The 19,330-nt window shown below is 40.0% G+C and overlaps 1 protein-coding gene across 4 annotated transcripts in view; it reads right to left on the bottom strand.

Annotated features, from left to right (window-relative positions):
- The window catches only part of lnx1 (ligand of numb-protein X 1), a 34,410-nt gene extending 21,363 nt beyond the window's left edge, over positions 1-13,047 (bottom strand). For 2 of the 4 annotated variants that reach the window (XM_005923315.2, XM_005923316.2), the window contains exons 1-2: positions 12,723-13,047; positions 7,362-7,875 (exon numbers count right to left, since the gene is read on the bottom strand). In XM_005923315.2, coding sequence (XP_005923377.1) covers positions 7,362-7,816 — 455 coding nt within the window. In that variant the 5' untranslated portion in view covers positions 7,817-7,875; positions 12,723-13,047. Of the gene's footprint in view, positions 1-603; positions 6,824-7,361; positions 7,876-12,722 lie in introns of those variants that run through there. The other 2 variants (XM_005923317.3, XM_005923318.3) reach the window with 2 other exon arrangements.
- Positions 13,048-19,330: the final 6,283 nt, after the last annotated feature.

The raw sequence follows: 19,330 nt of genomic DNA, 5'->3' as shown, positions 1-19,330 counted from the left end.
TGAATGTGTAGTTTATTTTCAGTAGATGCAAACTGAGAGTAGCCAGATATGAATTTTTAATGTGGTGAAAGTCTGTTCCACAAATAAACACAGAGTAGTTACAACCGTCCGAGAGCCCATACAGGCTGTACACACACAGTGTTTGTGTGTGTAAAAAATACTCGCTTGTGTGTCCAAATACTGTATTGCTCCAGTCAATACAGTAGTGACACACTAACACACATGCTACTAAAGAGAACGAGATAAAGGCAGAGATGCCATGCTGCAGTGGCGCTCTGTAGCATCCCAACCGTCCTGGACAGCATAAAGCACAACCTGCTGGCTCTGCTGCGTTTTAGCGCCACAGCAACCAGTGACCAAAGCATCAGGAAGCAACTGACTGGTTGTTTTCACAACAAAGAAGAACACCCTGACTCTTCAAGCGATGATCCGAATGTCAACATTGGAAGTAATATGCATTAACGCTCTGAATGCAGACACAAAGAAATGGGTTTTAAAAGTAAACAAAATGCACGATTACACATAACAGCTGCGCTGATGGAGGGATAGGATGGGTAGATGTTGATGAAGAGGATGCAGGAGGAGGCTGAGTGTTGTACTCACAGTTCTGAATAGAGGATGTGCAGGTTGCCCAAATTGTCTGTGTAGTTGGCCGGACTGAGCCAGGGCAAAACTAGCAGCAACAGAGCCTTCATGATCAATGCTCTGCTCCTTTTCCTCTCTTTTCTTCCCTGTTTCCTCCTTTCTGAACTATAGCTCTCTCCTCTCCTGTTCCCCCCTCCTCCCCCTCCTCCCCCTCCACCTCCAATTCTCCGAACCTGGCCGTGCTGACCTACCCCTCCTCGCCTGTCTTTCTTCTCAAGGGGCGCTCTCAGATTTGAATTAATCCTCGACTTCCTTCCTTCTAGCCTCTCTTTCCCCCTTTTGTTTTCCCTTCTCTACTTATGTCTGTGTGAGTTTCTTCCTCTGCCTCAGGCTGGTTGCCTGGTCATCTCAGCTGCAGAGGCAAACGGGCCAGTTGCCAGAGGTTGAAGACGTAGTGGAGGAAGAAGAAGCAGCAGAAGCAGGTGCAGAGAAGTCCCGTTGGTGCACAAGAGGAAGATGTAAAAGTACAAGAAGAACAGGAAGAAGACCCTTGCAAAGGTGGCACATTTGGAATACAATTTGAGATGTACGGCCCCTTAATCTGCTCTGGGCACTGGCGAGTTGTAAGAGGATTTGTGCTCGTATGCGTGTGTGTGCATGTCAGTCTCCCTCTGTGTGTGCGTATGTGTGCGCGTGTGTGTATGTCAGAGAGAACAGCGCAGGCTGTGACTTATACTGCAGCAGAAACCACTGAGGTGGGGGGGGATGGAGCAGACCAAAAAAGAGACAGCAGGGGGGGAGAGGTACCAGGTGCGCTGTGATTGGCTCTACCCTCTTCACATGCGTACTCTCACGTACACTCCCATACATACATACACACAAGTACAATCTCTGCATTCACCTCCCCCCTGCCTGCACATACATTCACCCGTGAAGGGGAGGATAGAGAGTATGTTGCCTTCCAAAACCCTCGCCCCTCCTCTCTAACGATGGACTAATCCCAGTGCAGCAGATTGGTCTGATCGCTCAAAAGAATCTGCCTACATGTGTGGAAACAAAAAAGACAGAGCATGACCAAAACACACCGGCAAATCAATATTCTCTGCACGGGTGGAGCCTTGTTATCCTGAGTGACATGAATGAGAAATATGGGCGAAAAAGGAGTAGATTTAGAATAAGTCTTTACTGACACACTGTCCATTTTCATTCATTCATTCCATATTAATTCAATTTTGCAATGTACAAGAGCTGGTAAATGGAAGGGGAAAGGTAATTCATAATAACAAAGGATGAACCCATTCACCAAGACATCTCCACCAGTTTAGATTGATTGTGGAGAAGCTGTGGGAAACATGACTGGAGGAGAGCTGTGTGCTGACAAACTCTATTAGGCGTTGGCGACAGCAGCCAGCATTAACTATTGTGATTTGATTTTAAATATGAGTAAGATATATTTAATCTGCTAACTGCACTGATGGTGTTTGGGGTATGCATGGGGCTTCTTTCACCCTCTTCTATCTTTTCATTCATTTGTAGTAAACAGAGTGCAATGAGGAGAAGTGTTGGCTAAACAACTTTGAATATGAAATGCAGGAGGACATCTGATCTATTTTTATTCCATTCTATCAAATCTCACCCTCAGTCCCATTTCCGTCAGTTTATAATTCATTTATTTTTCAAAGTAGAGCAATCAAGCCAGATTTTATTCATGTAGTCCAAAATTACAAGTCTGCCTTTGCTTTCTGTTTTCTATTTTGCTCTTATGTTTTCCACCCTTATCCGATTTTCATAGTGTTGAGCTACACTCAAGAAACACACTTGTAAATTGTGGTGTAAATACCCTGTCTGGATGAATTTCTCATGGATGGAGGCAGTATAGTTACCGGCTGAATTTTTTCCTCTATGCGTTTGTGCATCTGTGTGTTAATGCATGCATGCATGCAAACTGAGGCATAAGTTGTCCGGCAGTATTTGAACAGTACGCACAGCAACGAGACCACAGGGCACGGAGGAAATGGAAAAGTAATTGGATTGTGACAGGATGCAGTTTGTGAACAGAAGCCAGTCTGCCCCACAGGACTCATTTCATTCTCTTGCACATTAACTTGGAGTCACAAAAGAGGCATCATAACATACACATAAACACATACTCCAACCACATTATTACTTTTCATTTCTCACTCACAGCAGCCAATTCATCATACTGACACAAAGTCATAATCTTTAAAAGTTTTTACAGAATATTTTTGTATTCTTGACATTCTGCTTTAAAGTCAGCTTACAAACCAAGGCTGTTTAAGCGCTAATAAGTAACATGTAAAGGAAACAAAGAGATGGTATGACAGTGTTATAGCGTTTATCTGTGTTGCATCTTTTTCCCAGCTTCGTGATATTCTCTATTGCAGGAGCTTGCAATACAGTAGAAGTGCCTACTCTCTTTTCCTAGAGCTCTTTTTAAAAATAAATTATGCAGTAACACTTTATGTATTTCTTCTCTCTGCTACTATGGTAGTACTAACAAGAAACCGTGTCCTGAAAAAGTACATTTATCTAGCTCCTTCAGTGGTTCACTCTCTGCAGATGGTGAAGCAATTGAATTAAAAATCTATGCAATAAAGACTTTGGTTGCTTGGTTATTTAGTTAGGTTTCCAAATAAGTCAGTTTCTTTTTTTAATCTTAGCAGTTTTACAAAGTGCTTTCTAATTCATCCACTTAACCAGACACATTAAAAACTCTTGTCTGCCATTGGTAGCAGCTTGGGCACCTCCACTGAGACACCTGTCCCATGGAGGTGTCAAAGACTGAGCCATTCACTCTGCAATTAGGGGCTTAGTGCCCTTTTGAAACAGAGACCAAAACCCAATAACAACACATCAATCCAGATAAGAACCACTAATGTATTAAACAAAGAATCAGAATCAGAGACATTATTTCAGAATAAATGTCTCAGATATTAAGGTTACCTATAACACCCTTCTCTGCAGAGTGTGTTATGTCCTCTAATATCAAATAGGTATATGTAAATAACTATAAATCTGCTATAAGAATTACATAGACAGGTAAAACACTTTTCCGCTTCCCTCACTGGGTGGCTTTTCTCCCTCTATGAGTGTCTATCTGGTGAACCATAAACAGAATAGTACAGAATGAAATAAAATAAAATAAGCACAGAATAAAATAGAAAATGTCTGCATGCATCACATGTATTTACATAAGCTTTGAACTACTCCTCAGTGGGCATTGGAGGCATACTTGAAAAACAAGGTAGTTTTCATAAAAGGAAAAAGAAGATGAACAAAATGCTGTCATGCTCAAGGCAAAATATCATCAAAACAGAACTCTGGGTAAATTGGCTAATATGAAAAACATGAGAATGAGAGACCTTCAAAGCAGAAAAAAATGATTTTGTGCATTATAGATAGACACATAGCTACATGAAACTAGCGAATGAAAAGAAAGAGAAGAAAATATCTGGGGATCACATAAGGAGGCTATTTTTTGCCATATCCTATATATCCATACAGGGAAAAGTAATAGAAAACTGAAAAGATACAGAAGATTACATAGTTGAGATGTTATTCTTGATTGCAGAGATGTGTCCAGGATGGCATTTTCTCTATCCAAAGGCCAATAAAGGTCACAAATGATTAGATTAGTATGAAATCAGCTCTGAACAGATGGCATGGCTGTCTAAGTCATTAGAACTCCTGACACATTGCCAGATTTTGGGGTAGCAACAGCCAGAAACAGTCCACCCATCATTAGAACTTAAAATACAGGCAGAGGGAGGAGCAGCGTTACACACATGAAACGGGTACTGAAAGCACATCTTGACTGGCTTAATTTCCCCAAATTCCATTTTGAGTTTTTATAAAATTTTAGGAAATTTGTTCCAATCCTAAAGCATAGTTAAGTTTTGTCTTATTGCTATATACTTGGAGGGCCATAAAACAAACTGCCATGGCACTGATTCTACAGCAGAAAGCATTTTTAGGTTTCTAACCCATGCAAAACAACGTGGATTTACTCTCACATTTTAAAGTGCTATTCTCACATTAGCTATTTAACCATCTGAAGGACAAAAGGATATAAATGAAGAGTGGGAGCAAAATTAATAAAGGTGCTTACACATGGAATGCACAGGAACAGCTTGACAGGCAAGAAAATATATCTTTGCAAATGAAATGATAAAATGATGAAATTCACTGTTTGGAACTCCTCTCCAACTCACCGCTGAGTGAGTTGGTGAAAAGAACTTACAGTATTTGTATATAATTTCCTCCTGTGTCACTTGTGTCCTGTTAAAATTACACGAAGGCGTTGATTATACTTGCTTGCGGACATGGAAACAGACAGCTGGAGATAGTTTCTGTTAAACTTCTTTAAATCTGCTGCCCGGAGCGCTTGTGTACTTTAGACATTGTACACATGTAAGTGCAAGTTCATAAAAAACAAGCAGGCTCATAGACATTTGCCCAGATGCTCGCAGTCACTGTCTAAAGATGACATGTGTCATATGACCCAGGGTTTTGAGTTTCCGTTCTGGACTTATTTTCAAAAGTTTGAAGGAATGATGTTGGGTTTTCCAGGTTATCATAAGTTTTGGGTTATCTAGTTTCTGAACATGTCTCTTTCCAGTGCCTCTGAGCTTGTATTTGTAATTCTTGATTTCTGGTCAGTTCATGTCTTTCCTATTCTGATGTCCATGTCTGTTTCTCCCCTGTCCCAGTGTCTAGCCCATGAATCTCAGTGTTTGTTACTTCCTGTCTTATTTTGATAGTCTCTCATCCTGTGTGTGTTGTGTTCTGCCTCGTCAGTCAGATTAGTTTCAGCTGTGTTCCTACCTGTGGTCTGTTCCCTCGTTGTCTCTTGTGTATTTATGTCCTCAGTCTCCCTTTGCTTGCTGTCATGTTTTCTGCTCATGCTGTGTGGTTTTTTTTTTCTGTGAGGTCCATGTTTCCTTAGTAGTTTCCTAGTTTCCTGTTCCTAGCACCTAGTTTCTTCTTGTGAGTTTAGTTAATTCTCATTGTTTCCAAGTGCTGCACCTGCCTAACCTGCCACAAGGCCGAATTGTGACAGAATGACACGGCCATTATGGACCCAGCAGCTCTCAACCCCTTAGATGAGTTGAAGGAGGGCATGATTTATAAGGTGTAAGGATATCAGGGAGCAGTTAGTTACAGGCTACAAAGACTGGTATCCAGCATTCCTTGGTTACTGTACTTACTACATGAGGGCGATTGAAACTGACTTTCTCTGTCTGGATCAAATAAAGCCAGTGAAACAAGACTGTTTGCAATACAACGGGACCTAAGACTGATCAGTGTGCAACAAAACAGGCTAAATCAAAAGACTGTTAATTCAGTTTGTTTAGTTTCTGAGCATGCCAATGAAAAAGTAAAAGATAATTTAACTTCAGTTTTTGAGCCACTGCATTGCACAAGTGAATTGTGTATATCTAAGCCAGTCGCTATCAAATATGAGTTTGCTGCTCATGATCTGACTAATAATGAACTCTCTGTTCAAAGTCCTCTGTTTCTGAGCTGGCAAGTAATAAATCAGTTAATTTTGATTCTGTGCCCACCAGTTGTGAAAATAACATGTCTAGGGGTTCAGAGCCTGTGGATAACCCGGTCTCAGGGTCTGCTCCATCTTCGTCTTCAGCATCGAGGTTGACCTCCAGATCCTCTTTGTCTCCACCGCTAGAAAAAGCCCCTGAGTTTTGCCCCGAGGCATTGTCGACCTCCTGAACTATGTGTGGTTTTTGGTTTTTTTGGACTCTGTTTGTCTCATGCACCCTGTGTCTTGGTAAGGACTCATTAATTATCTCTGTCTTTGAGTGGTGCACCTGGGTCCTTACAGACTTACGGAGATGAAAAGTATAATCCCGACCCAAGACTGCTAGTTTCCTATAGTTTATAATTTAAATATGCTTGATAGATTCAATATATAGAGAATATTAACCAACATCTTTCAATAAAAACTCAAAGACGCCATGTACCCACTGGACCCTGATGGAAATGTTTAAATCGGCATTTCACTGAAACTATTCTACATTCCTGCAAACAGTGTGTAGAGTCATCTTTCTGAAAGCAGTCTCTCACCTCTACAGCTGAATCCTTCTGGGAACTGGCCTCAGAGAGCCACACCTCATTATAACATTCACATTACATGAAGGAAAAGACTAGGGAAGAAATGACAGGCGAAAAGATGAGCGAGAAAAGAAGGTATAAACAGATGAAACGAGTCATCAGAGTGTTTTGGAAATGGGAAATAAGATTCAGGGAGGGACAAAATTTTTAGAGTTTAAGGAGTTTTAGGCAACTTGATTTTTCTAAGTTTTAAGTGCTAATGAATAGGAAATACTCCTGGTGCTTATGTGTGGTGTGGGGCAAGATTCACTAATTATCCCAGCGGCCTTTGGGCTAAGGAAGTGTTAATGAGCATTAATGAAAACAGACCCAGACTGAGAAAAAAGGAAGTGCTTTCTTTTATAAACAGAGGATCTGGGCCTAGTTTAGATGAAAGTCTCGTTGGAAGAACTCTAGCCTTTGGGACTGGAGCTGTGGGCTAATGACGACGGGCGGAGGAGGAGGGTGGGAGACTTGGAGTGTGTGCTTACTTCAGGTCATTGTAGAGTTTAGTAGACACATCAAAACCAAATAGAAGAAAGGAAAAACCAGGAGCTAAAGTACTTGCTTACTTTAATAGCAATACTAATAATATCATTTTTAAACAGGGAATTTAATGGTGCAAACTGTTTCTACCAGCCTACCTGAACTTGATGTGGTCTTCCAGTTGACCACGGGGCATTGTTTCAGTGCAATGGTCAGTGAAGGGACAAGCCACGGACAGCTTCTCCAGCAGCTTGTGGACCAGAAGGCTGGGCTTCCTGCAGGTCTGCAGCATGAGGGGTTCACGGCACACAGGACAGAAGTCACTCTCCAGCAGGAAGCTGGTGAGACACTCTTGGCAATAAGTATGTCCGCAGGGCGTGTCCAGAGGCTTGATGAGTGGCTGCAGACAGATGTGACAGATGAGGTCATCGTCCACTTCATCCTTGTAAAGGTACTCATGGTTCTCTTCCAACTGATGACTGTGGCCACATGATGCGCACAGTTCAGGAGTCGGAGACAATGATCCATAGTCTGAAGGGGAAAGAGGTGGAGCTGATGCTTCAGCCATTGCCGTGGCAACTTCAGGGTATGTACTCTGCTCCTGGATACTCATTTGGAGAACACTTGGGATGCCATGTTAGAGCTGGTAAGGAGGTCATTAGCAAAGGAGAGCTGTGGGGAAGATAAATATAATGCAAACAGACAAAAATGTAAAAAAAAAAATAGTCTGTATTCAAAAGTCAAGTGCAACAGTGTTACCAGCAATGCTTGTAGGGTATTTTCACATTTCTGTAGAGTATTTACCTAACAACAAGTAACTGTTGTTGTGATTTGGCACTATATAAATACAACTGAACTGAATTAAATGACTGCAATTATATGAAACTGCTTCATGAGTAATACTGATGCATCACTATATAAGTCACATTTACCTGTTTTAGTTGCTCAAAATTAAATCACTTTGAAGTACTATAAATTTCAGGGTCACTATTTGGGTCCAAAGAGTGACATATATCTAAAAGGGCGATTTGCTCATTCTTTTTTTGCTATGAAAATACTCATGATATCTTGGAGGAGCCGAGCAGGGACACTTTTATTTTTATATTTTTCAAACACAACTACAGAACATGTTGTGTGCAGCAGTCCTCCAAACCTGTCTTTTCTCCTCAGTTTGATTTTCTGCACTGACACAGAGAAGAGAGATCGAACAAGTGAGATTTCTTCTGTGGATGCAGCAACATCAATACTACTCATGTCAGCAGAAAGTGCAGAGACAGATAGAATCAGATAAGTCTTCAGCCTCCTGCTCAGTGTACAGCCTGACAAACATACATCACTGTTAATCCACAGCAACGTGACATGATTTTAGACGTGCCAAGTCTTTTTTTTTCTTTACTGATACACAGGTTTACATTGTGAGTGTGCCAATGAACGCGTCATATCCAAAACCCAAAACAGGCATGCTATTTGGGCACATGGACACAAACAGATGGGCTCAGTGAGGCACACGTCACCTTGGCATAAGCCATCTTGTTGACTCTCCACATGCTTTGTTTCTGGACCCACTGCTGGGTGTTGGCTGCTTAATGAGACACTAGATCAAGTTAGAAAAACAAAACAAAACAACAACAACAACAAAACTTGTGTTTGGAGCCTACAAAATATTTATGTAATCCAAGCCCTAGTTCTGTTTTAATTGGACAGATTCCCATGCTCTTCTGCTAAATAATTTATTTCTAAAAAATTATAACTAACAATAGACTTTGATGTGGATTCCAATATGGTAATACATACAAATCTGTTCTACCTCTTTGTGAATACATGCAAATGTCCAGATTAACCACCAAGCTGCAGAATTAATCAATATAATTTCTTTTTACAGTATGAAATTGTTGGGTGGCAAGTTGTGAGAGCCATAAGCTTACAGTCTTTTGGTATGCCGGGTAGCGGAAGGCTAATAAGTAGAGGCTTAACAGTCTTAACAAAGATGAACTTTCCCTCTGAGAACTTGTGGTGGCACAGCTGATTCATCACACACTGTGGCAACGTCTGACTTTGTCTATGAAGCAGAGCACTTTCATCACTACACAGGAAAAGCTACAGACAGAAAAGGGGAGGGAAAGAGACCAAGTACCTGTCAGTAGGTGATGAGAACAAGAAAATGGTGATTCATAGTCAAAGTAAATAAAAAATAAAGCTTGTCTAATATTCTCTTTAGCTTGCGTCTGTTCTCTTCTCGCACTTGACGCAAAGCTGTTAAAAAACGATTCAAACTAACAATAGTATTAAACAGTGATGTGAAAAAGCAAGAGCACAGAGAAATAAAAATGAAATCTGGCATGCACACCCTAGAGTTCGGTAGCACGGGGGGTGCTGGATCAAAAAGAAAATTTTAATATGTTAGACCACTACAGAGCTTGCGTATAATGATTTTATAACATTCCAAACAAGAAGAAGAGCTCCAACTTCTGGCTCATCAAATGAACATTGATGGGGTTTTTTCTTATACATACTAACAAACGAATATTTCAGCCTCGTTGAAGTGCTGAAACTGAGAATCTCAAATGATACCACAAGGTAATGTAGTTTTTTGGCTTTAGAAGCCAAGATTGACCCATTAATAAACTTAAAATGTAATTATGTATCTATGTCCGTTTGTATCCTATCTTCTCTTTAATGTGAATCTAAGAGGGTACACGGTCTATTACAACTGGGATTAAATTATTGAACTTAAATTATTGACCAAAGAAATCAATACATGCTCTTTGTCACTTTATATAAAATATAAAAAGTGTTTAAAATTTCACAAATTGTAATGTCCAGAAGAAATTTATGAAGAGCTAAAATTGATATTGAGTAGAAATGAGTTAAGCCCATTGATGCAGCCCTTAACAACAGGCCAAGTTTCTCATGTGGCCCCCTGGGAAACTTAATTGCACAAGGGGCCACATGAGAAACAGGTAGCACTAGGAGCTACCTGCGGCTCCTGGGACAACACTGGTGGTTCTCAGGAAGGAGTTCCTTTTGTGTCAAATGCGTCACTGATCTTGGCATGATCTTGACTTGGCTCAGTCCTGCGCATAAGAACATCTCCAACAAACGCAAGATATTCCAGACAGAGGAAAGACAACTTTCACCCAAAGACTAATGGCAAAATGCAACTAATGGGAGGCCCTACCTTTCTCTGGAAATCGGTTCTGTTCAGTCAAGTTAAATCACAACAGCTGCCTTAAGGAACTTTACATTGTAAAGTAAAAATACTACAGTAATAGTGACAAAAACACAGACAATCAGATGACCACCTATGATCAAACATGCGGTGAGAGTGGGAAGGAAAAATTACATTTTAACAGAAAGAAATCTCCAGAAGCAACAGGCTCAGGGAGGGGCAGCCATCTCCCGTGACCGGGTGGGGGTGAGGGGAGGGAGACAGGACCAAAGAGACACTGTCAATCAAGATATATAATTCCTGTTTGTGCTGTTTGTCATTGTGCTGCAAATTTTTCGAACTTTTAAAAACAATTTCTCACAGGGATCATTGCATTTCTTCTAACTTACAATCAAAGATAATCTTATGTTCGGTTATTCCAACAGATCGATGATGTCTTCCATTGGGTGTAGTTCTTTTTTCTCAAGAATTTTACACTGGAGAAGTTGAGCCTGACATGCATAAATAACATCTATACAACATGGCACAATAGCAGGGATATTCCCAGTGCTGCTACATGTATCTACATGCAGACATTTCATGCTTTTGCACACCTTTTTTTTTCCCATGCAGGCATATTCAGTGGACACACCCGTGCCTGAGGAGCATTGGCTCATACTGGATCATTCCTAATCTCTGAAGTGATAAGTTCACTTTGTCACAACAGTCCTGTGGGACTGCTGCTCTTTCCTCACAACAAAATCATTCACGACAGCTAATTGACTGAACCTTGACTACATATTGTTGACGTTTAATTATTGACTACACCGGCCATCTAGTATCCAAAGAGAATGAGAAAGGTGGGGCTGTCAGGCTCAAGGCTTTCAGTTTGGACTACAAAGTAAAAATTTTTTTTACATGGTATATACAACACTCAGGGTAGTCTTTATTTTCATCTTTGAACTATAGTTATGCCAGTTGTTGGCTGTCTAGGCCTTATGCAACTGAGTGCAAAGTGAGGTGTTTATTTAGCATAGCGTGAGCCTTCTTTCATACAGTTTGCACATTGTCTTTAATTACCATTGTTTATTCACTCTCTGATCTGAAATAACTTGATGAGTTAATAAAGAGACACGGCCATGCCAAGTCAGCTTCTTTTCTTAACAAACGATTGTGAAGAATAAGCCATTAATAAGGTAATTTCTGTATCAGCATTCTCATTGTCCACACTGAGCTAGCTTGTTGCTATGTACAAATCCACTCCTCATTTCTAGTCACAGACATCAAACCATATTTGTATCGACCAAACAAAACACACCCTCAGCGTAAAAGTCAAAGCCTGACAAATCAGACAAAGTATGAGTGTCTGCAAAGCAAGTTCATGCTGCAACATAATGATCTCTCTGTCAAATCAAAGCACCGTGTTACTGTAATTGACAAGGAAGACACCTGTTACAGGTGTAGCTTAAAGACCGTGAAGATAATAAACTGATCTGTGACTCGTGTTAGGAGAAATCTCACTTAGAGAGTGGAAACAATAAGTTCCTCATCGACAAATGGGTTAGTCATTATATCATAAAAATATTTAAATAGTACCAGATAACCTGCTGACAGGTCAATAATCAAGGACTCTAAGTGTAACATAGCACAAGGCAGGCTGGACTCAGGCACAAAAGTTACGTGTTATAGAGCATAGACCAAACATAGGCAGTTGTGTTCAGACATGTCCATGAGACAGAAAAATTCCAACAAGCCATTTTTTCTTTTCATACAAACATCTGTTTTGCAATCACACAGCGATAAACATTGGAAAAACAGCAACAATCAGCCATCCATCCATCCATCCATCCATCTATCTATCATTTAACTGTACACCAAATGTAACACAGCATAATATTTTTGATTTCTTCAGCACATTTTGTTCCTTTTAGAATAAACAGGGGATGTGCAAATCAAATATTAGTATAATTTCTGCCCTTTTACTAATCTCTGCATTAGGCTCGTGGGTATGTTTGTGTATTCTGGCCTCTCTCTGAGTTCATAGCAATCTGAACATTGAGTCTGAGCCAGACCTGACACCTCAATCTGGGAAAACAGCTGAAGCCAGATGTGAAACCCCATGAAGCGTCACTTGTATCTGAATGGCTGAGTGGGTCAGCACAGACTGTACTTAACACCAGTGCACATAGGCAAGAGAAAATCGACATACTCTACACTCACATATAAAATACAAATTTAATGCAAATTCTTTCCATGCAAACACCGGAGCGGCAATAACTGCTGGCACGACGTTTTGTGTAACTTAGTGAAGCATTTAAGATAAATAACAGACCTGCTTCTAATAAAATCTAAAATAGGAAACTATACTTACATGGCTTCATTAGCAACATTCACTTTCGGCAGTGCAGTTCACCTGAACAGGTAAAGTCTGGCAGGCAGTGTAACTTTAAACCATTCAGAGAGGAGGTGGAGGGGAAGGACAGGAGAGTTAAATGACTCCGTAAAGAGGACTTTGTCCAACTCAAGCAAACCGGAGACCGGCTGACAGTCTTCATATAGAAAGAGAGAAATTTTATCCTGCTGCTGGACTTTATAAAATACGGAATGAGTCCAAAGCGGAGAGGATTTCTCCTGTGTGAGCCCAGAACCTGCTCACCTCTAAACAGGCAAAGGTGATCAGGAAGTGGGCAGAGAATAGAGGCGTGGTTAGAGAAAAGGTAAATAAGAGAACTGCCCAAACCTGTACTGGGAGTTCAGCAGAAGCTGGATTTTCTTCTAAAACAGTGTGGGCAGAGGAATTGAAACCTTGAACTTTGTGTAAAAGGCAACTGAAACACTTCAAAAGTGACTAGTGCTAATAACAAAAATATTTTTAATGAACTAAAATGTCATGCAAAATGCCACCAGTGGCTTAAACTACAGGTTCAGACAGGACCTTTCTATAACATGGCAAAGATTTAATAACCCACTAAGCATTTTAAACACCTACATGATTGATTTTCTGTAGACCACTTACTGAAACAGAAACACTGTGCTCTGTAGTTTAGCAGAAAGCCCATAATCTGAGTAAATGACAACATGTCTCAGGTTTTTATAATGTTGCCAGGTACTGTAGAGTAAGCATTTAAACCTTTCTACAAGACAGGAATCGGAATACTTGCTAGTTGTATGTGACTTTCTTTCTTATCATTATCTAAGCTTTCCTTTAGAAAAGCCGCTTTTAAATCCATGCGTGTGATTCCAGCTTTGCACAAAACAGTTGTTATCCTTTGTGTTTTCACGTGTGGCTTCCTTCTTTGCTTTTCCTACCTCAGGCTGCTCTTTAAACACAGATACTGTGAGCCACAGGTGCTCCAGACTAACTGCAGACATGAAGTGACAATTCTTTATGAGTCACTCAGTGACGCAGACAGAGCTGAATCATTTAGCTTGTTTATTAAGAATATTCTCAAACAGTACACACTTGTAACATATTATTATGCAGTACCTGTCAGAGGTTTTTGTTCCCGTCATCTGAAGCTTATTTTGAGTGCATGAAGAGAACAAACAGACGGGTTACTTAAAAGAAAATAAATGACTGAAGTGTAGCAAAACAGTTGCAGTTGGGTCAACCAAACAGGTAAGTAAAATTAAGGTACAATGTAGGCTGTGTCTCTGTGTATAATATTTGGTTTTCATGAGGCTATAAATCCTTTATTTCAGTACTGCAATAAAGGCAAATTCCCAGGTGACAAATGAACAGGAGTAAATCTATTTAACGATTTTAAGATTGTGATAAGTAAAGTTCAATCCTTTCTCATGTTCACAGTATCAGCAGCATTTGTTTAGTCCATTTTTACCTTCAAGCATAGTTTATTCCAGTTGCAGTTCACATGGAGCTCACAATCCTGCAAATGTGTTGTTGTTGTTGTTGACATGAACTTAAATGTTCTTGGATTCGGAGAGATATTTGCCAGTCTTATATTTTCACAATCACTGTAAAATTACAGGATGAATAATAGTTTCTCAACTAAATAAGTGCAGTCTTCTCTTCTCTTCTCTTCTCTTCTCTTCTCTTCTCTTCTCTTCTCTTCTCTTCTCTTCTCTTCTCTTCTCTTCTCAGCAGGACTCTGGCAAACAGTATGATATGGCAGGATGTACTAAGAGTCAGGAATGCTCATGAAATTCGCCTTATGCTAAATTATACAGTGTGTATTGCTGCAGTGAATCAAAGATTTTAAGTTTCTTGAACTCTTAAGTTCTCTTTGAAGTGCTGAGTTGAACCTGCATCCTGTTTCATTTCTGCTGATTCCTCAGCTCCCTGCTGCTGGAGCTTATCTAAACACTGTAGTGCAGGTGAAACCAATCCCCACCTTCTTCCTAGCAAACTTCCCTGCCTTTCTCTTATTTCTCCATCTCTCAGAAACACACACGCCAAACAGTTTTACTGTTTTCTCCATTTTTTTCCACAGCTTAACTGTTTCACATTCCTCTGACATATTTCCTCTCAGTACCGTGCAATGATTTGAATTCAGATGGCAGATGCGAATGGAGAAAAAAAAAAAACAACACAAAAAATCTGGCTGACAAAAAGACAGGGACTATTTCTCTTTTAACTCAGTATCTGAAACAGCCTTTATTAAGTTCTTTTTTTTATCCATTCTCATGTGGCAGTGAAAGGTCGGTTGTCTCTCTTTTCCTTCCACAGAGCATCCATATTTCATGGTATCAATGCAAATGCCTTGCCTACCATGAATAATGAAGACAGGAAAGAACAGAATGAAAGTAATCAAATAGATGCAACCGAGCCAGCTCCAACATCACCAAGGAGATGGCATCCTTCTTGTCTTTCTATTGTGGTTATTCAACGCAGACGTTGTAGGAGTGCAGTTGTGAGTCAGTGGAGTTGCAAGCATTTTGGTATCATGAGCATACCACTGGGTATCAGGCCAAGAAAAAAGAGCCTGTGTAGCTTTTTAAGGTCATGCGTTTTGCCTGTTCCAAAAAAAAACAAACACTTAACATTTACACTAAAGCACCAACTCAATGTATTTTAAGTTTATATTTATATTACAATAAAGATGTTACATTTAGCTATTACTGCACTTGGTATCTTCTGTTATTCTGTGTCCAAAATACCATTTTTGTTGTAGCAATATGAGCAACATGCAGGCTTTGGCTGGACAAAATAGGGGGAAGAACTGCAAACCTCTCAAGAAAAACAAATCAAAGTTCAAGTCAACTTCATTGTCAGTTCTGCAATATGCACAGGGCATACACAGGATTGAAACGAGCCATGATGTGCAATTAAAATAAATATAAAAGATGTAGATATAATAAATAAAAAAGGTAGAGAGCTATGAGATTATAATATGCGGTTATTAAAGATAAATGCAAAGAAAAGCGTCTGGACTTCTTTAAGTTGCTTGAAGACGTTTCACCTCTCATCCGAGAAGCTTCTTCAGTTCTAAGGTCAAATGGTGGAGAGTCCCAGATATAAACCTAGTGGGAGTGACCCCCCACAGAGGGACAAAAGGACCCCCTGATGATCCTCTAATCGCCTGAGCCAAGGTGTGAAACTGGGTGTGGGTCCCAATCAGCCAGAGTTTCGGGTGTGTTCATTGTGAAACCTGGCCCACTTCACATGCGAATCATCATGCCAGGAGTATGGGCGCTTTAGGCCCGTCTGGGAAGGGACTCCCACTAGGTTTATATCTGGGACTCTCCACCATTTGACCTTAGAACTGAAGAAGCTTCTCGGATGAGAGGTGAAACTCTTCAAGAACTTAAAGAAGTCCAGACGCTTTTCTTTGCAAGCTCCTTTGACTACGATGACCTGGATGACTGAGAACCTTCACAGACATACATAAAGTTCTGTATAAATAAAACCTACAGATATATGAAAGTCAATACTGTTATCAGCAGTGTTGGTCAAGTTACTTGAAAAAAGTAATCAGTAACTAATTACTGATTACTTCCCCAAAAAAGTAATCCCGTTACTTTACTGATTACTTATTTTCAAAAGTAATTAATTACTTAGTTACTTAGTTACTTTTTAAAAACACGATTTACAACCTGAAAGGTGATAAAGCGATAGATCTTTCAGCCCAATTCTACTTTTTCTACATAATCCATCATACAAAATGTAATCAAATGGAAAAGTCTCTTTTATAACTTGTTTTATTCAGTTTTAATCTTTTAACTTTATGCATCAAGCAAAAATTTAATTATATGCAACATTCTCTGACTGTGAAGTAAATTAGTTTAACATTTAAACCTATTTTCTGCACATTCCAGCACATAAAATAAAATATTTTTTGTGTTTACACTCACTCTTTCAAATAGATGCAAGTAAAACACAGCAGAAAATAAATAAAGTCAAAGACTCAGCGGTCCTGTTGCTCTATTTTCACCTGTAAAGCAGGACGCGGTAGGCGGAGGTTTACCCTGGTGCAGGTGTGCCGCGGTCAGTTGAAGAATCCGCGAGTTTCTCTGTGAGTTTCCCATTACGTCGTTGCGCACTCGGTGCTTGCTCGGAAGTTTAGGGGTTTTTTCGCTGTAAAAAGAAGTTTTCTTCCCACGCACGATGGACACTAATGTTTTTGTCACTTTTTATGGAATCAAACTCAAAGTAAGGTCAGTACTTCCACGCTTTAAACGCTGCACGCTCATACTCTCTCCCACAATCGATATGTGATCCATTGTTGATCTGCACACAGCTGTTGTCACTGAACGGCGCACTCGCTTACGTCACTGTCTGAGACATTCTCGCAAAAAATCACGGTTTTAGTAACGCAGTAACGCAGCGTTCCTACGGGAAAGTAACGGTAATCTAATTACCGTTTTTGCAATAGTAATCCCTTACTTTACTCGTTACTTGAAAAAAGTAATCAGATTACAGTAATGCGTTACAAGTAACACGTTACTGCCCATCTCTGGTTACTACTATATATAAAAACATGAGGGACATTTTTAATACAAAGTTTTAAGCACAAATAAAGTTCAAAATCAGAAGTCAAACTAAAATCCCAGTGGCATCCCTGTAGCTACTGCAAAAACAAGGAGAAGTCATGTGAAATGAATTTACCCTTCCCAGTGAAACTACAGGATGACTTCCCAGCGGCATTCACGAATACAGATTTGTTTACGGGTGTGGTCAGGTTGTGAATTGTGACTTGGCAAGTAAGTGAAACTTCAGATCTGGTACAGCAGGAAAAAATGACTCACCAAACCTCCCAAATATACTGTGAGCTCCAGTAAACTTCTTTTGGAATGTGCTATGTGATAAGCTAACCAGGGATCATTTGTTAGCTGTATTTGCTAGTATATAAATATAAAATGGCAAACAGTGTTGGGGAGTAACAGAATACATGTACCGCTGTTACATATTTAAAATACAAAATATGAGTAACTGTATTCCGTTACAGTTACCATTTAAAAAGGTGGTATTCAGAATACAGTTACTTAGTTGAAATGAATGGATTACTCAGCGGTATTTCCTTGTTTCAAAGGCTATGTCCTCTCTATTTTTGGTTTCCACGCCGGTGGAAACCCAAACAAAACACACAGAGGCTCTAATGCCTGTGTCTCAATCTCGCGGCCCATGTCACCTCTACTTGCGGCCCGCATAATGACGTGAAGCAATATTTTAAAAAATTATTCACAAAAATTATTTAATATGAACGCAATAAGCAGAGTGTTACAGCCCTAAAGAATGTAGCCTCATGGGCAGTGTAGTCCGTGCTGCAGGGAGAATGGACTGCCTTACCCGTTATTATGTGTCTGTGAGCGAGAGAGGGAGAAAAAGGAAAGTGGAAAAGTACGAGTTGTCATCGAGCAGAAACGGGAGATGGAAGCATGTAAATATAATAATAACCACTGCAGCCAAGAAGAGTGCCTGACGAGCCCAGTTGTAAGTAAGCTATTAAGACTCGACTGTACACTGTGTTCGTGTTTTCCTCTGAAACAATAAGTCCCACTGGAGTACTCTTTCAACGCCTCTCTCTGTCTCTCACTAGCAAAGTTGACCCAGACAACAAAGTAAAGCTAGTTTTCAGCTATGGGTCCGACACGGAACCCAACGTATTAGCCAGAAGCCGCGGACCTGTTTTATATAAGCACGGAATAGTTTTCTGTACGAGATTGCTGCAAAAAGTGCAGCCTTGCCTAATGTCCACCCTACTGTTACTCATTTTATATTAAGATTTTAAAATCTAGTTGGTATTGGTATGGCGAGTAGTCTTCAGTAATAGTAATAAATCACACAGCAACAGTACACTCATGTAGATGTAAAAAGCATGATTATATATTAAGTAATCCAAAGTATTCAGAATACTCTCATTTAGTAACAGTGAGAGGAATGAATACTTTTAGATGCCATACTCCTTCAGGGCTTTAGGCAACAAAAGCTGTAGGTTAAATTTAGAAAAAGGTCATGATTGGGGTTGAAAAATTAATCCTTTTAAAATCATTAAGCACACCTTACAAAGCTAGTCTGGCAGAGAGTGTCTTAGAAAAAATTTTGTTTGTCGTATTCTTTAACGAAAAACACTTGCAGCGATGCAGGCACACACACACACACACACACACGCATTCAAATATTGCAGAAAAAAAGGAAAGTGTCACTGTTCATGCAATTCCAATTTGCCATCTACCTGATGGTTTACCCTCAGACTGCTTCTGTGCCCGCTGCTTTGCTCTCTTCGGTATGTCTACTCATTTTATTCAGTCTCAGAAAAATAGTGCTGCCATTGTGTTTTTCACTCATGAATTCATTTTCTGAGGCAAATGCTTTCAATTTCACCACGTAATCTTTAACCACCTAATTCAAGGTGGCATCTGAAATACGCAAGTGTTCCTGTCTGATATTGTTTCTCTCATCTTTCACTCACAGCGGTAATAGATTGTGACTTTTCACTGCTCCTGTACTCAAACACACCTACAAACAAATGCCCGTTAACATATACTTGCTTTAACATGTCACATATCAGAGAGGAGTGT

The sequence above is a fragment of the Haplochromis burtoni genome, unplaced genomic scaffold, assembly GCF_018398535.1.
Source record: "Haplochromis burtoni strain Fernald_Lab_line unplaced genomic scaffold, NCSU_Asbu1 Contig_65, whole genome shotgun sequence".
NCBI classification, from domain to species: domain Eukaryota; kingdom Metazoa; phylum Chordata; class Actinopteri; order Cichliformes; family Cichlidae; genus Haplochromis; species Haplochromis burtoni.
This window is presented reverse-complemented; position numbering and strand designations above follow the sequence as displayed.